Genomic DNA, 16,711 nt, shown 5'->3' on the forward strand with positions numbered 1-16,711 from the left:
CTAAGGTAATGGATCAATATAGGAGGGCTCAGAGGAGATGATTGTAGTTTTTATATATGTAAGAATACAATATTAATCAGTGACTTCGATTCTTTTGTAGGAACATACATTGATAGGTTCAGCAAATTCCCAAGATATCCAGCTATGTGGAATGGGAATTCTTCCTGAACATTGTATTATAGACATCACGGCAGAAGGCCAGGTTATGCTGACTCCTCAGAAGAACACCAGGTAATGTACTTTCATTAGTATTAATGTCACCATAATTTTTAAGAGGAAGAAAGTACACTAGTTGTGGGTGTTATACAGCATGTTTGGCCTTCGCTTGTTCACTTAATGAAGCTATCCAGTTAGTTACCAAGTCCTTTACGTTGAACTTTTTAATATCTCTTAAACCCATCTCTCCTCTCTGTATTCACTACCATGGCCTTATTTAAATAAGGCCCTCATCAAATCTTGATTGGAACTATGCCAACACTCTAATCTTTTTCCTGGGTCACTTACATACAGCCAGCTGGCTTTCTGCTATTTTTTCTTCCAAAGATTTTATTTATTTATTTGACAGAGAAAGAGAGAGAAGGGACAAGCAGGGGGAGCAGCAGAGGGAGAGGGAGGGAGAAGTAGGCTTCCCCACTGAGCAGGGAGCCCAATGCAGGGCTCGATCCCATGACCCTGGGATCATGACCCGAGCCGAAGGGAGACACTTAACTAACTGAGCCACCCAGGTGCCCCAAGCTTTCTGCTATTTTTGATGCAAAATCCCTTATATCCCTCCTGTTTGTCTCTTGTTCCTCTGTGTCTGTCATTCTTTTGGGCAGCTGACTCCTGTTAGACCTTCAAGGCTAAGCTCTATCATTATCTACTTTCGGGGAATTCCCTGTTTGGTTTACATGAAGGGTCCCTAGTATATATTCCAGTACACCTTATATTTCCTGTTATGTTAAGACTTCATATTGTATTGTTTTTTAAAAAAACTTTGTTTTTTAAGTAGTCTCCATGCCCAGTGTGGAGCCTAAAGCAGGGCTTAACTTCACGACCCTGAGATCAAGACCTGAGCTGAGATCAAAGGTCAGTCACTTAACCGAGTAAGCCACCAAGGCACCTCATCATATTGTGTTCTTGTGGGCTGTTAATCTTTATTACCCCAGTAGACTGTGAGCTCATTGAGGATAAGGGCCTTTCTTTTTTGGTTCTCTTCTTTAATAGAGGACTAGTATATAAGTGCTCAGTAAGTAATGAATGAATGAAGAGATACAATATTTTACAAATTAAATGTTTCTCAGGTTGCTTCCTTGAGCTGTGCAGCTGTTATTGCCCTGTTATATAATGGTCTATAACTGTTAATTGACTTATATTGATTCTTCAAATGTTGATCCATTTCATTATATGATACTGAATAATCATTAATGTCATTGCTAATTTTGGAGTGCCTGGGTGGCAGAGTTGGTTGACTGTCTGACTCTTGGTTTCGGCTCAGGTCATGATCCCAGGGTTGTGAGATTGAGCCCCGAGTTGGGTTCCACACTCAGTGGGGAGTCTGCTTGGGATTCTCTCTCTTCCTCTCCCTCTGCCCTTCCCCCTACTCTTCCACGTGCTCTCTCTCTCTCCTCTCTCTAAAAATAAATAAATCATGGGGCACCTGGGTGGCTCAGTCAGTTAAGTGTCTAGCTGTTGGTTTCGGCTCAGGTCACGAGCTCACAGTTGTGGGATCAAGCCCCGTGTCACACTTTGCACGGAGTCTACTTCAGATTCTCTCTTCCTCTCCCTCCTGTGCACTCTCTTTCTCTCTCTCTCAAATAAATAAAATCTTTAAATAAATCAATCAGTCTTTAAAAAATATCATTACTGATTTTATCCAAAAAATCTTTAAATATTGGGAAGCTGTCCAGCTCACAGTGAAGGATGCAAATGAGGAAGGGGAAAGAACAGCAGAGCTGGTCCCGGCACTTCCAGCCTGGGCATGCTATGCTCCTATTAAACAGTCTTACGGAATACCAACATCAGGCAAGGTTACTCTGAAGCCGTTATAAAACATGACAAAGAAGGCCATGTAATAATCTTGTTTCAGCACAGACAAAAACCAAGGTCACTCTGCCACACACCAAATACCAGACACCTTCCCCTGGCTGAGGTGAGCGGTTACTTCTTTACCAGTCACAACTTTATCTTCGTTCTAGTCTCCCCTCTATAGATAAATGCCCAATCATAAAAGTACTCCTGCTTTCTGACAGCATCCAACCCCCTCTCTCAGAGCTTTTGCCAAGTCATCCGGCTAAAGCCCAAATCTTGCAACAGTCCTTCTGAGCACACTGTCACTGAGGTGCTCCATACTTCCTGCGACTGTGTCCCCTCCCTGTGTATGAGTAATCAGCCCAGCTTGTTCAGCTACAGGAATGCTCCTAGTTGTCTTTGGATGGAGGGCATTGACACAAGTTTCCAAACTCCCAATTCTCACTTGAAATTTATAGCTGGCATTTCCTCGCTTTGTCCATTTTCAAGAAAATGGCTGCCCCGGATACCACTTGGTATATGTCTTTTGCTCAGAACAGTCATCACACTCTGGTGTGAATGAACACAGTGCTTCTTATGTACTTCTCATTTTGTCACCCAGCATGTTTAAAAAGTTGTGTACTCAGGGTCAGGATTTTAAAAAGTAATAATTTTTACTGCTTCATCAAGGACATCCTCAAAGGAAAGGTTTTTTAAAAATTGTGAGTGCGTGGCCATGAGTGGTACAGTGACTACTAGTAACGTTTGATGTGCCACTGTCTTGGTTCGTGCTAAAACACTAGCAGTTTACTCATTGTTGGTTATAAATGTCAACACGGTGCAAAGGGCAAGTTAGCATTATTATAAAAATAGCTTTGATCTTGGGGACGCCACAGAGACCACACTTTGGAAACTGTTATTATAATCATGCTTTTATTTACTAATTATGGCTTAACTGCTATAGGTTTTAAAAGTTAGCCTTTCTATATATTTGCCTTTAATTGAACTCCTCATTGTACTTAAGGAATTTATGTCATAAAAGCTAAAATCTGCTAATTTTAGTAGGTTCCCTCTTGTTATAATTTTTGAGCTCATACTTTGAATAATCAGACTATAGGAGGACGAATTACTTTTAGTGTTTACAAACCCACATGGTAAGTGAAATCCACATATAGAGAGTAGGATTTTGTGTATATGCATGTACATAAAAAGTAACTAGCAATATAAAGCCAGGTAAGTGCTTTAGGACAGTAAAGAAAACTAAGACACTATAGGCTGAAGTGATGAGCAGCTTTTACAGAAGCAGCAGAAACCAACTGGGCTTTGAAAGCTGAATAGGACTTGGTGGGAGGATAGGGAGGAACAGGAACTCTATTCCAGGTTGTAGAACTGGTATAAGCCTGGCTTTGAAAAAAGAGTCAGTCAGTTGTGTTTAGTGGACAGAACATAAGCCTTTTTTTTTTTCTTCTTTTTTTGGCTGGATTTGAGAATTCACTAGAAGGGGGAAAGAACGAAAGAGAGAAACGGGGCTTCCTTTTATAGGGCCTGGAGGGTAAGATAAAGAACTTGACCTTTATCCTATGTCTAAGCAAATGAATCCTTCAGCAGTAGAGAGGCTTGATGAAACTGGTATTCCAGAAATATCAGTCTTATAGTGCTATGCATAATTTTTATTTCCTGCCCCTGCAAATTCTTCCCTTTATGTCCTATCCACCCTTCTGTTGAACTCCATTGTCAAGATAAGCAGTCAAGTGGACCTTATAAATCTTTTATATATTGATAGGATATGAACGCTTTTCTGTGCTCTAGGAAGTTAAAGAACAATTTAGCATAGGTCTCATTTCTTCTATTTCTAGAATCTAGTTGGTTGATTGGCTCTTATTAATCATGTAGATTGGACATACTCATTTAAGTTGTAATGTATACCGCTACCAGCTTTTTACTGTTGCCTGTAATGGCTCCATATTTACTCCTTAATATGCTAAAAAAATTTGGAACTTTGAAAAGTAGAGGATAGTAATTTATTATATTTAGTACTGTAAGCATTTCTCAGCAGAGAAGTAAATACAAGTAATAAAATTCACTGAGGCAGGGGAATTGATTATTTTGGGGAATTGATTATTCCGTTTTTCCTAGTAATTAGATCTCCATAGTATTGGATAATTAAAGGAGAAAACATGATAATCATTGTTTGCATGTTTGACCTCTTCTTCCCTCAGAACGTTTGTAAATGGCTCTTCCGTATCTAGTCCTATACAACTCCACCATGGGGACAGGATATTATGGGGAAACAACCACTTTTTCAGGTATGACATTATTCATGGCTCTTAAAGAGAGATTATTAAAGAGAATACTCTGAAACAGAAGAAGGTATATTAGAAGGTAAACTTAACTCCGTAAAAAGTATACATTGCTTTGTGCATATATATTTACTGACTGTATATGGATTGTTCACTATATGCTTTGAGCCTGAGAGACATGTGAACAATACTCTCAGGAAAAATAAGTTTACTTACTTACTTTTTTCCTTTTTATTTCCTGGTGCAAGATGATTGTTTTGCCATCAGGTGTAAGAATTCTTTACTTTTTTTTTTTTTCAGACCTGCTTATCTTTTTATTTGTATAGTTTTTATTGGAAAAGAGTAGTTTTAGTTTCCTTACTCATAAAATAAAGTTCGTATTTCATTTAGGAATGTTTTCAGCTGCAAGTAATGGCAAACTTGACTATGATGGCTTAAACAATTCGTTTTACTGACCAAATAAGAAATCCAAAGGTGGATGGTTGTTGGCATTGGCTAAGCCTCTCAAAACTGTCACGGCAGAAGGCTTTTCACTGTCTCATTGTCTTGGTATTTCCCTGTGGTCTAAAGATGGCCATGCCACTCCAGGTATCAAAGCAGTATCCAGGCACATATGAAGAAAATGAGGGAGAAGGGTGGTGATACTAGCTCTGTCTGCTTGATCAGAAAAAGCAGAAGTCTTCCCAGAGCCCCCAGCAACCTTCCATTTTTGTCTCATTTGCTAGAATTTGCCTCTTAACTACAAGGGAGGCTAAGAAAGTGCCTGTTCTGGGACTGCACACATTGTTTTCCATAGAAAACTGGTGTTGTGTTTCCAGGGAAGGGTGGGCTGGAGATTGTACAGAACTACAGTCCTGGTCTGTTTCTCTTCCTGTCACTGGTCACCATGCTTGGGATATCAGACTGACTTTTCTTACAGCTAATGGAGATCCTTTCTTGTAGGCCAGTTGATATTTTGATTACTGAATAAAGAGTAGAGGGGCACAAAGTGTGCGGAAAATATTTTTCATTTTTATCCTTCTCAAACTGCATTGGGTATAAACTGCTTGACTTGGTTTTCAAAGCCTTCATAGTTTGAGATACAGTGATCTTTCCAGCATTACCTCCCATAATTTCTGCTATACAAGTTTTGTGTGCCCCTATGTTGTTTTATTCATAATTTCTTCAGAGACTATGAGAGTTTCCATTTCCACGTCTCTTCTCATGCTGTTCCCACTTTTAAAGCTTGGTTCAAATGACTTCCTACTCTGTCTTCTTTTCTGTTGTTATTCCAGGGGTCCTCAGCTTTTCTTCAACACCTAGCTTGTCGGTCATGTGGCCCTGAGTCACATGGTCTGTTGTAACTATTTGTGCCTGTGTGTGTGTTTATTTCTACTACTAGAGGATAAAATTCCAGAGTATAGTAATTGCCTTATACTTACATGGTACCCCCTTTGGCATCTAGCAAACGCCAGTATTTAATGAATGGAATAAGTGCATATCTTTATTTTAAAAATAATATTCTTTCTTCCCCCCAAGACTGAATTTACCTAAAAAGAAAAAGAAAGCAGATCGAGAGGATGAGGAACACGACACCTCCATGAAGAATGATACCAGCTCTGAGCAGCTGGATGTAGACGGGGACTCCTCCAGTGAGGTGTCCAGTGAAATCAACTTTAATTATGAATATGCGCAGATGGAGGTTACCATGAAGGCTCTGGGTAATAATGGTGAGCAGATCTCTTGTGCATTTTAGAAATCTTTTAAAGTTGATGGAAAGTTAAAAATGTTTATGACTGAGACCTTTTAAATGTTAACAAAACAAGGAAATCTTTATGTTATTCTCTGTATTCTTTTAACTTACTACATTTATAAAAACAGTTCAGTATGTATCTGACAGAGAGATGATATGATGAGTAGTGGGGAGTTTATTCCAAACTGTCTTCAAGAATCTTCATTTACTAGTTAGGATGACGAACAGCATAGCAATGTAGAACCACATTTGAAATCCACTGTGTTGTACCGTGACCTTTTGTTCATTATTTACCTTTTAAAAAAACCTTGTTTAGATCCAATGCAGTCCATATTGAACAGCCTGGAACAGCAGCATGAAGAAGAGAAACGGTCTGCGCTGGAGCGCCAGCGGCTTATGTATGAGCATGAATTGGAGCAGCTACGAAGAAGGCTGTCTCCTGAGAAACAGAACTGTCGTAGTGGGGACAGGTTTTCTTTCCACTCGCCCAGCGCTCAACAGCGACTGAGACAGTGGGCCGAAGAGAGGTAGGGGCATAGGGCCTTTATTACATGTGCATAGCATATGCTCAGCACTTTACCTCACCTGGGTAAGATGCAGTATGGAGAAATCTAGACATTACTTGAAAAAGAATTATATTAAGAGAGAATGTTACAGCTTAAGAACCATTTGGCATGATCTTATTTTTGTTTTTATTTTTTGAGAAAAATGGCAATTACCAATTTATATTCATTTATTTAAAGTTGTCCATGTCAGGTCCTGCCCCATTTTAGTTTGTATGGCTTTTGGATTTGAATAAACAAGTATTTGTACTTAGAAGTTATACTTATCATTGTATTATACTTTAGGTTCTGAAGCTTGGGTAGATGCTTTTTAAAAAAAGGAAAAAAAAAAGAAAGGTGGTTATCTGGACTGATTAGCTCAGGTAGGTAAAGCATGGTGCTAATGAGATGCAGATTGCAAGTTTGAACTCTATATGCGCTAATTAGCGTTGCACTAAAATGGCTCATCCAGGTTACAAACTGTACTTAACTAACCTCTTGCTGTTCAGAGTTTGGTCTACAGACAGGCAGCATTTCTGTCAGGTGGAGATTGATAGAAGTGTAGCGTATCAGACCCCACCCCAGACCTACAGAATCAAAAGCTTTAGTGTATCAAGATCCCCGGGTGATTTGTATACACAGTCAAGTTTTCGAAGCACTGTCCTAATCAATGGCCAGCTTGTTACACGAGCGTGTGCCAGTACTTCCAACATAGCCCAGATACAAGCGCGTGCATGGGTCGGTGTCAGTAATATATTCCCCGCGTGCACAAGGCAGTTGTAAAGCTTGGTTCGCAGTTTGGCATTAACATACTATGTACTACATAATATTCTGATGTGCTGCTTGACGGTTATTCCCCCCCTCCCCCCCTTCTTTTTAAAGAGAAGCAACACTGAATAACAGCCTGATGAGGCTGAGGGAACAAATTGTGAAAGCCAATCTGTTGGTGAGAGAAGCTAGTTACATTGCAGAGGAACTGGATAAAAGAACAGAGTATAAAGTAACCCTGCAGATCCCAGCCTCCAGCCTGGATGCCAACAGGAAGGTGAGGTTGCCATTAATGGAAGAGACAAAGATACCACTGGAAGAAACTGCTGTTTCACCAGTGTTATTTAAACACCAGCGGGTTTGCCCTCCTCCCCACCTACACCTTCTGCAGTCTGCATCCTTTTGTACTTGTTCTCTTTCTCGAGTAGAATTTATTTGCTTTTAATTTTTTGCCTTTGTGCCTATGTGTCCTTTGTCCACTAGCATATCCTCTCCACCTCTTCCCACCACATGCCACCAATTTATTTTACTCAGCTCCCTTTCTTCAGTCTGTTTCTATGATTTCTGGGACGTCTTTCCTGATGAATCTTGCAAAGTGGTTTTTCCCCTTCATTCTGTTACCACCATACAACCCCCCTCCGTTAAGTTCCGTGTTTACTTTACGTGTACCGTGTTATTTTCACTTGCTAATAGGTTGCTCTGCAAAACTGTTTATTAGTTGTTTCATGTATGTATTCATGATCACTTTTTTTTTTTGTATAATGTAATAACCTTAATAAAATGTAGGGGGAAAGCCCCGTCAAAATTTTCTATCCTTGCTATCCAGTTGTTTTCTTTTCTTTGTTATTTAGGCCCTTTTCTAGCTCTCAGTCATATTCATAGATAATTTTTGATAGTATGTAGAATTTTGTATTCAGATAAATATTTTGAGGGTCCATGTGCTTTTGTTTCTCCCACAGTATTTGACACAGCAAAGCTTTAATGAACATTTGGGTATTCTATTCTGATTTGGTAGCAAGGACCACATCTTTCTTTTTCTTGTGGCATTACAGCCTCAAGGTCAGTGTTTTCACAGGGTAGATATTTGGCAAATAGGATGCTTAATGTTTCAAGTAATACAGGTTTTGTGAACGTAATGCATTCATTGCTATGGAGATTTGTCTTTTGATACATATTCTGTGTGTGATTTGAACTTAGAACTTTATTTTGTTTGTTGGTATTTGTAGGGCAAACCACAGGTGCAGTGGGATTCAGACAAAAAGCAGTAGAGGAAAGCCAATCATGGGCAGAAGGTATAGGGCTTAGATTCTTCTAGAAGACTGGGCAGAGCAAGGTCTTCTTCCATTCCGTAGTGTTCGAGTTGGAAAAACAGAAACATAACCATTTTTTCCCCATGAAGCATGACTGTCTGTAGCTCTTTTCTGTGTATCCTGGCTCAGGCTTTGTTGGAAGGAGCAACCTTGTCTCCGGGCAGCCAAGTCAGTACCTAGAAATGACGCAAGTCATTTTGGGCCTCTCTGTCTCCTAGACACCTGATAATGTGTTTGTGGGGCTGTTTGCACGGCTGGTAGAGATGATGCACATCGCTGGAGTCAAGGCAGCCATTGTTAACACGTTAATGGCTACTAATCTATGCTACTATTATTGATTTACTAGATTAGTATTTTCAGATTTCATCTAGAGAGAGGAGCTGGACAAGGAAGTATTTCTTAAGGAGAGAGTCTTTTTTAACTCAGGCTGGGTCTTTCCTCTTTTATCCAACAAGACCTTTTGTTTTTGGTACTTGAAAGCTTCATTTCACTTGCCCCTACTGTGAGCAGTGTTGTTTGTTCTGGTCTTACTCCTGGCCTTATACTCGCCCCTCTCTCGTGATTGTGGTAAGAGGCAGAAATTTCTTTTTTTTCTTTTTTCCAGTTCTTCTTGTAGTTTCTGGAGGGCCAAATCATGAGGCTGCAGGATTTTGCTGGCTGCCGTTTCCTCCCCATTCAAGCATTCTCTGCCTGCAGTACCACTCCAGTGTGGATCCCTGATGAGCTTTTTGTATTTATTCCCTAGCTGGCTGAGCAGAGGTAGAAGGGCCTTTAGAGTATGAGAGAATGGCAGTTTTTGAGCTTCAGAATTCAGAATCTTTGTTTCATTATGTAAATTCCATTTCTTTGAAAATGATTATAGGCAAAATGTTAAAGCAACGTTGGTGTATTTCACAATTCCCTGAAGTTCTGAGTAGACCTATCCAAACAGTTGATACATTATCCAGTAAATCTAAATTGATTAGATAACTGATAGATATGTCTCTCTGGGGGAGATACACAGGGGTATTTTTATTTTCCACTTGTGGTTTTAAAAAGTTTAAAAACTGTTTCTATATTAAAAACACTTTGCTTTGGGGTGCCTGGATGGGACAGTCGGGCGTCCAACTCTTGGTTTCAGCTCAGGTCATGATCTCAGGGTCCTGGGATGGAGCTTCATGTCAGGCCCTGAGCTCAGTGTGGAGTCTTGTTGAGATTCTCTCTCTCCTTCTTCCTCTGCCCCTCCCGCTCATGCTGTCTCTCTCTGTCTCTAAAATAAATAAATAAAATCTTAAAAAAAAAAAAAAAGCAAAACCCACATTGCTCTTACAAGCTGGAAAAATTTCATTCAATTCTAGGCTTTTTTCTGGTGAAATTCATATAACATAAAATTAACCATTTTAAAGTGAATAGTTCAGGGACGCCTGAGTGGCTCAGTTGGTTGAGTCCGACTCTTGATTTTGGTTCGGGTCATGATCTCAGTCCCTTGTTGGGGGCTCTGTGCTGGGCGCTGGGCATGGAGCTTGCCTAAGATTCTCTCTCTCCCTCTGCCCCTCCCCCATCTCTCTTTTTTTTTAAAAAAGATAAAGTGAATAGTTAAGTGGCACATTGTCCACTCACAGTGTTGTGTGACCAGTATCTCTATCTAGTTCATACTGTTTTTTTAATTTTAAATTTAAACTATGTATGTTTACAGATTGATACCATTTGTTGCCTCCAAAGGGGTAAATGGGATTCTTTTCACAGTTTGCTCTTTTAAACATTTTGTGTTTTGTACCATATTAAGATACTAACCATTCAAAAAAAAATTTAAATTCAAACTTTTGAAAGGTAAAAGATCATTTCTTAGCTATCCATCCCAGTAGACTTTCCTTTGCTATTCAATGCTTATGACTCATTTTCTATCCACAGATTCTCTGGTCAGATGATGGCCTGAATAAAACCTTTTTGATTTCCCATTAAACATGATTTAGTCTTTTGGGTTTTAAATTTGAATTTATATCCCATTTACTATATGAATAACCTACTATATGAATAATTTACTATATAAATTTACTTTTTAAATTACATCTAATTTATATACTTAAATTTAAATTTTGATCACAGTTGATTATAATGACATTATATTAAGCTTAAAAGGTTCCTGAGAAGTTTTGCAGTGAACTGAATAGAGAAGGATAGCAATTCCGTTTTGGTTGATGACATTTGACTGGTGGGTATAGAATGTTCAGGGTTGGGTTCCATGGTGGATGTCTTTGTGTTTCACATGATCACTCTTACTTTTTTACAGCGAGGCTCTCTTCTTAGTGAACCTGCAATCCAGGTGAGAAGAAAAGGAAAAGGAAAACAGATTTGGTCTTTAGAAAAACTGGATAACAGGTTGCTGGATATGAGAGACCTTTATCAGGAGTGGAAGGAGTGTGAAGAAGATACCCCGGTAAGTTATCTGAGAAAAATTACTGAACTGGTAATCATAGAAGAAACCAAGCAGGAAAGGAGCCTACCCATTTTAGGGAAGAATTGTTCATTCTGCTAAAATAGTAATCCTGTTTCTAGAATATTTATTTTAATCCTCTAAATTGTTTGGCTAATCAAGAATCTTAATAACCTATTTTTCTGGCATCTTCTTTCTTCTCATTTTGTGTTCTCTAGATTTCTAGTAGAATCTCCTACATTCCGTTCTGACATCTGTTGGTCTCACATATGTCTGCTTCTGTACTAGACTGAGAATTTACTTAGGACAGAGACCATGCCTTATTATCCCCCCATTTCTCCACACATTTAACCTTGCAAATAGAAACCTACAGTATCTCTTTTTTTGAATAGAACATCAGTGGTATCTTAATATTTATACTACTATGAGCAGATTTAGAAGGAGTTTTGATCCTAAAGTGGGTGCCATAGAGCTGTACTCTGGAACTTTCTCTTCAAGTTGCAGGTTTCCCATTTAGGTCAGCCATGTACTTGTGCAAATTTTAAAACAGAAATACGTATTATGTATATTTTTACAGTTTTCAACACTGCTGGTCTTGTTTCCACATAGAGTTGTTTACTTCCTTAGCCTCTTATTTTTTGTTTTGTTTTGTTTTTAGCCTGTTGTTTTTTAAAAAAATATTTATTTTTTCCAGATTCTCATCAATAAAATGGACTTTTTATAGTTAGATGACATTTTTTCTTAAATTTTTTTCCCTTCTTTCTACTGTACTCCTCTTGTATTTCAGTGCAGAAATAAAACAACATTAGCAAATTATAAAAAAGCAAACCACTCTTGTGTAAGGGGGTCAGCTCTCGTTAGTGGCACTGCATCTTATGATTGGGCAGGAACAAATGGAATAAAATAGGAACGAAAACTAAAGAGTACTTCTGTGCACTCGATTTCTTTTTCTTGTCAACTGGTTTTCTCTATTTTCATGGCAAGATTTCCATATAAAGGAGAAGTGATAAACATAGTGACATATTATTGAGATGGCTGTCATGGGTGAAGGATGCTGACCAGCATTTTAATGGGAGTGAGGCAGATAAGAGTGTGTTGTCCGGTGCTGTGCTTAAGCTAGGTTTAGTGACTTCATGAGAGCCCATCACAAAGCGGTCATGGGTTGAATTAATTTAAGTGATTTCTGAAGCTGCGATGTTCCAATCTCTTTAAAGCTCATACGGTCTTACTTCAAGCGTGCTGATCCATTCTATGATGAGCAGGAAAATCACAGTCTCATTGGGGTGGCGAATGTTTTCCTCGAGTCCCTCTTCTATGATGTGAAGTTACAGTATGCTGTTCCAATTGTCAACCAGAAAGGAGAGGTTAGTTTTCTCTTCATACCTTGTACCCTTCAGAGAAAAGTTTAAGAAACAGTAGGGTGGTGACGGTGTATTGTTGTGACTCTTTTTCATTAATAATGACAAGTAGTACTTTTGTGTATTATTAATACCTGTGTTTCCATCTGCTTGATGGTGATTATTCCAAGTACTTTGAGGGACGGTAACTGTTAGAACCTAGGCTTCAAAATTCTCATTTACCGTTAACTCAACCATTTGACTCTAAAAGAGAAGAAAGAACAAAATCTGGAAAGAGTACCTGCTTCTCCTCTATTGTTCTAGGTGGCAGGTCGGCTGCATGTCGAGGTCATGCGAATCAGTGGTGACGTTGGGGAAAGAATTGCTGGAGGTGATGACACCACAGATCTCTCCTGTGATAAGGAAACCCAGGAGAACAGACTTGTGTGCATGGTAAGTCCCAGTTTCATTTAGAAGTAGTGAAGTGTAGCTGATTTTAAGGATTGTGACTATTTAGACAATAAATATTATGTTCTTTTTCGAATTTTGAAAATATCTGTCTCTAAATAAATCTTTAGTATTGGTATTCTAGAGACCGTATTTCCTCATATATACTGATTTACCAGTTAGCTAGGTACTTCCACTGCCTTCCTCTGTGAAGCCTTCAATAAGTCACCTCTTTCTTCTGGACCGTTCTGCTCCAAAGTTATATGGATTTATGTTTATCTGAACTTCTCTGTAGAGAAGCACAGTTTTTTCTCATAAATTTCCTCCTCCTGTTGGACCTCTTAACTTCTCCTGATGCTCGAGATTTATCCTAGCCCTGGTTCTGTTCCTAAGCTCGTACTATAACTCATTCTTTACACTGTTTTTCCACATGTTTTTTGTTCCTCTTCACCCGTGTGCCTTGCGTATGCTGTTCCAGCATGTGCCAATCTCAAACCCTGCTCTTTCTGTTCTTCCCAGGTATGCTGTTCATGAACACTGTTGAGTGTTATGTGTCAGACATCATACTGGGAATATAAAGATGAAAAAGATAGGATTTCTTTTCTTAAGGACAACCTGTGTAGTTTGTGTGTATGTGTAGAGGGACATGCAAGTCAACAGAAGACTCTGATATCGTGTGACCCAAGTGCTCTGAGAGAGGTAGAGAGATGTTTGGGGACATAGAGGAGAGGTAATTAATTCAGAGAGTAAAGTCTGAGGAAAATTTCTGGAAACAAGACTCAACATGAACTTGAAGGAGAGCCTGTTACGTGAAACTCTTTCTCCAGAGGGCATTGTGTTTTTTTTTCATGAATAATTGGTAGGTAGATTTCAAGTAGGTCATTATATTCCTGAACTCCTACCCAGTTGGTGTAGATAGTGCTGCTTCTGTCACTCACTATGACCATGAAAAGAATCCCCTCATACATTTCCAAACACACCCTACCTGGGCCAGTGTGCCATTGGTTGAGAATCACTATAGGAACCAGTTAAAAGGTTTTTGAGGAAGAGAAATCCGCAAGGGTCATAGGAACAGTATACGAGTAAGAAGAAAGCCATTCAAAGGTGCAGTGAAAGAAGCCTAAACTTAACTCTAATTTCATAGTCCATCCTTGGTCCAGTCCTGTATCTCAGTAAATATTTCTAGAATTGGAGTTCATACCAAAAGGAGTAAGTGAGGCATTCACTGCAAGCTGTGGGGAAGCCATAGCTGTTAGAGATGGGCTCCTTTCTGAGTGTTTGCATGTATTAAGAAGACCTCAGATGTTTAAGTCAGATGCTTCAGGAGGCAGGGGAAAATTTTTAATTCACTAAAACATTAATCTTTGATTGTGTTATTCTTGATTCTAGAACATTTTTTCTGAGGTTATATAATTACCGAGGGTTGAGACATATGCTTGACGACTCCATGATGGCCCATTTCAAAGGTGCTGGACTAGTAAATGCAGCTGTGTGAAAGTTTACATCAGTACAAGGATACTTTCTCACTTGGGAAAGTCATCACTGAATAAAAGTAGTATATCCTGGGTAACATAGGCTTTTTTTTTTTCTTTTTTTTAAGAAAAAACGAAGTTAAAATATCGTGAGATTTTTTTAGTGGAAGATAACAAACATATACAAAAGTGGTGAAAAAAGTGTTACTGATCCCCACCCACCCTCCCTCAATATCAACTCATGCTCTCATTTCATTCATCTGCCTAAGCCTCTCTGTGCTGTCCCCTTCCCGTGGGTGATTTTGAAGCTATTCCAGACATCGTATTTCATCTATAATAGTTTAGTATGCAACTGTAAAAGAAGAGCATTTTAAAAACCCGTTATATCATAAACAGAAATGAATACTTCCTTAATATGAGATACCCAGTCAGTTTCCTTTATTGTCTTGCTTGATGTGCCCCTAAATCTATCCTAAACTTCAAGTGTGGGTTCTTGTGCTTGCTTGCTTCCTCTGTCTCATTCTTTCTCTCTTACCCTACAGTTTATTTGTTGTAGAAGCTGGGTTGTTGTCTTGTATTTTCTCATAATCTGGATTTTGCTGATTGGTATGAGTTAATGTGTTAAGATTTATTTGCTGTAAATTGGTGGTTAGACATGAAGGTGATATAAGGGAAAGGGGGTAGCAAGGACATTTTATAGGTGTGTTCTTCCATCGGAAGGCACATGATGTCTAGTGTTCTTTTGGGGATGTTAGCAATTATTGATGATTATACCTAGATATTTCATGAGGAGTGAGAAAATAATGATACTACAATCCTATCACCCCTCATTTATTAGCTATAATTCTTTTCTAGAAAGAACTGTCCTATTACATCAAGTATTTTGCTCCTTGGAGATCAGTTTTGTATAGGAAAGGCAGGGTAAATGCTCCATTCTTTTCTCCTTTAAAAAAAACCCCTCATTTTCAAAATAATTAATTGGTTTTCCTACTAATATACAAAAGTGACCAGTGAGGTTTTATTTTGTTTTTAGTCCAAATATCATTATGAACTCTTTGATGTAAACATATTTGATGTGTTTCGATCCATGTATTTATTACCTGTAGTGAAGCTCACATGATCCCATATCTGGCCTATGGGCTCCTCTCTGGAGTCCTTTTGACATAACCCTAACTGTCATAGACTATGCTAGCTTTCTCGCTTTCTGGTATGAGGAATATTCTAGTCCCATCCTGGACATTTCCTATCGCAGACCTGGAATCAGCCATTTTTCCAAGGAACCCGGTTCCTTTCAGTGGGAAGTGGTTTTTAGAGACCATATTCTAAGCGTGTGATAATCTTTTGTGTAAAAGAAGGAAGACAGACTATATGACACTGAACAAAATATTGGTGGAGAAAATGAAATCAGTCTGGGACAGTTAACAATAATAGGTGATAAGTATCACCAGCTTATAAAAAAGCAGTCTGATTTTATTTTCCTATGATGAAAATAAGTATGCATGTATTAACATTATTGATATTTTCAATGACATTAAATTAAATTAGTATATTTTAAAACCCCAAACAGCATGTCTTCTGACATTCCCGGGCTTTATATTGAGCAGTGGCAAGTCAAAGCCTATGGTATTCTGACACCTTGTGGTGATTTTGATTTCTGTATGCAGAAACTTAAAATAACAAAAACAAAAATTATGTTCTGGATATCAGGATATTACTCATTCCTGATATTCTTTATTCCTGGCAGTCTTATTCCTGATAAGTTGCCTGGAGGATATAGGTCAGCATATGAAATCTTAAAATTTATTTCAACCTTAAAATTTAGATTGATTTCTAAGAAAAAATATTGGCTTTCCGATGGAATTGAATCACAAAGAAGGATGTTTCCAACATCTGTCCACTCAATGCTTGGATGTGTTTTCATTCATTTCATTCCATTGGTATGGTCAGTCCTCATGCCAGTATCATTGGGTAGCTATCCTGTTTCACATAGGAGAAATCTCAGCCTAAGAAGACTACAAATTTAATCTGCTCAAAAACAGAAGCTAATATGTGGCAGAGAGTTTTATTTAGATCTGTGTTCTACAAAAATCTTGTAATCTTCTCAAATTTCACATTGTCTCACCTAAAAGAGTATAATAACAAATTTTAAACACTTAATGAAAAAGTGATGGTTTTTAAAATGAACAAAAAATTAATTGCCGAACACTGATGGCTCTGTTGGGTTTGGACAAATAAAATGCATTAGTCAGTCTGTCTTTTTGTAGCCTTTTGGGGAATTGCTGTCTAAATGTTTCAAACTCTTGTTGCCATTGTTGGGGAAAATGAATAAAAACAGGTTTCTCAACCGTTGCTCACCCATTATGTACCTGGTATAGAAGAAAATAGTCATCTGCTTTGCCTG

At 38.5% G+C, this 16,711-nt stretch overlaps 1 protein-coding gene across 2 annotated transcripts in view; it reads left to right on the forward strand.

Moving 5' to 3' along the window:
• Positions 1 to 16,711, forward strand: part of KIF13B (kinesin family member 13B) — a 193,682-nt gene that overhangs the window by 104,496 nt on the left and 72,475 nt on the right. For both annotated transcript variants that reach the window (XM_026518909.4, XM_026518910.4), the window contains exons 14-21: positions 101 to 231; positions 4,209 to 4,295; positions 5,808 to 5,998; positions 6,338 to 6,548; positions 7,446 to 7,608; positions 10,911 to 11,057; positions 12,269 to 12,418; positions 12,716 to 12,844. In XM_026518909.4, coding sequence (XP_026374694.1) covers positions 101 to 231; positions 4,209 to 4,295; positions 5,808 to 5,998; positions 6,338 to 6,548; positions 7,446 to 7,608; positions 10,911 to 11,057; positions 12,269 to 12,418; positions 12,716 to 12,844 — 1,209 coding nt within the window. The remainder of the gene's footprint in view (positions 1 to 100; positions 232 to 4,208; positions 4,296 to 5,807; positions 5,999 to 6,337; positions 6,549 to 7,445; positions 7,609 to 10,910; positions 11,058 to 12,268; positions 12,419 to 12,715; positions 12,845 to 16,711) is intronic.

Source organism: Ursus arctos, unplaced genomic scaffold (genome assembly GCF_023065955.2).
Source record: "Ursus arctos isolate Adak ecotype North America unplaced genomic scaffold, UrsArc2.0 scaffold_11, whole genome shotgun sequence".
NCBI classification, from domain to species: domain Eukaryota; kingdom Metazoa; phylum Chordata; class Mammalia; order Carnivora; family Ursidae; genus Ursus; species Ursus arctos.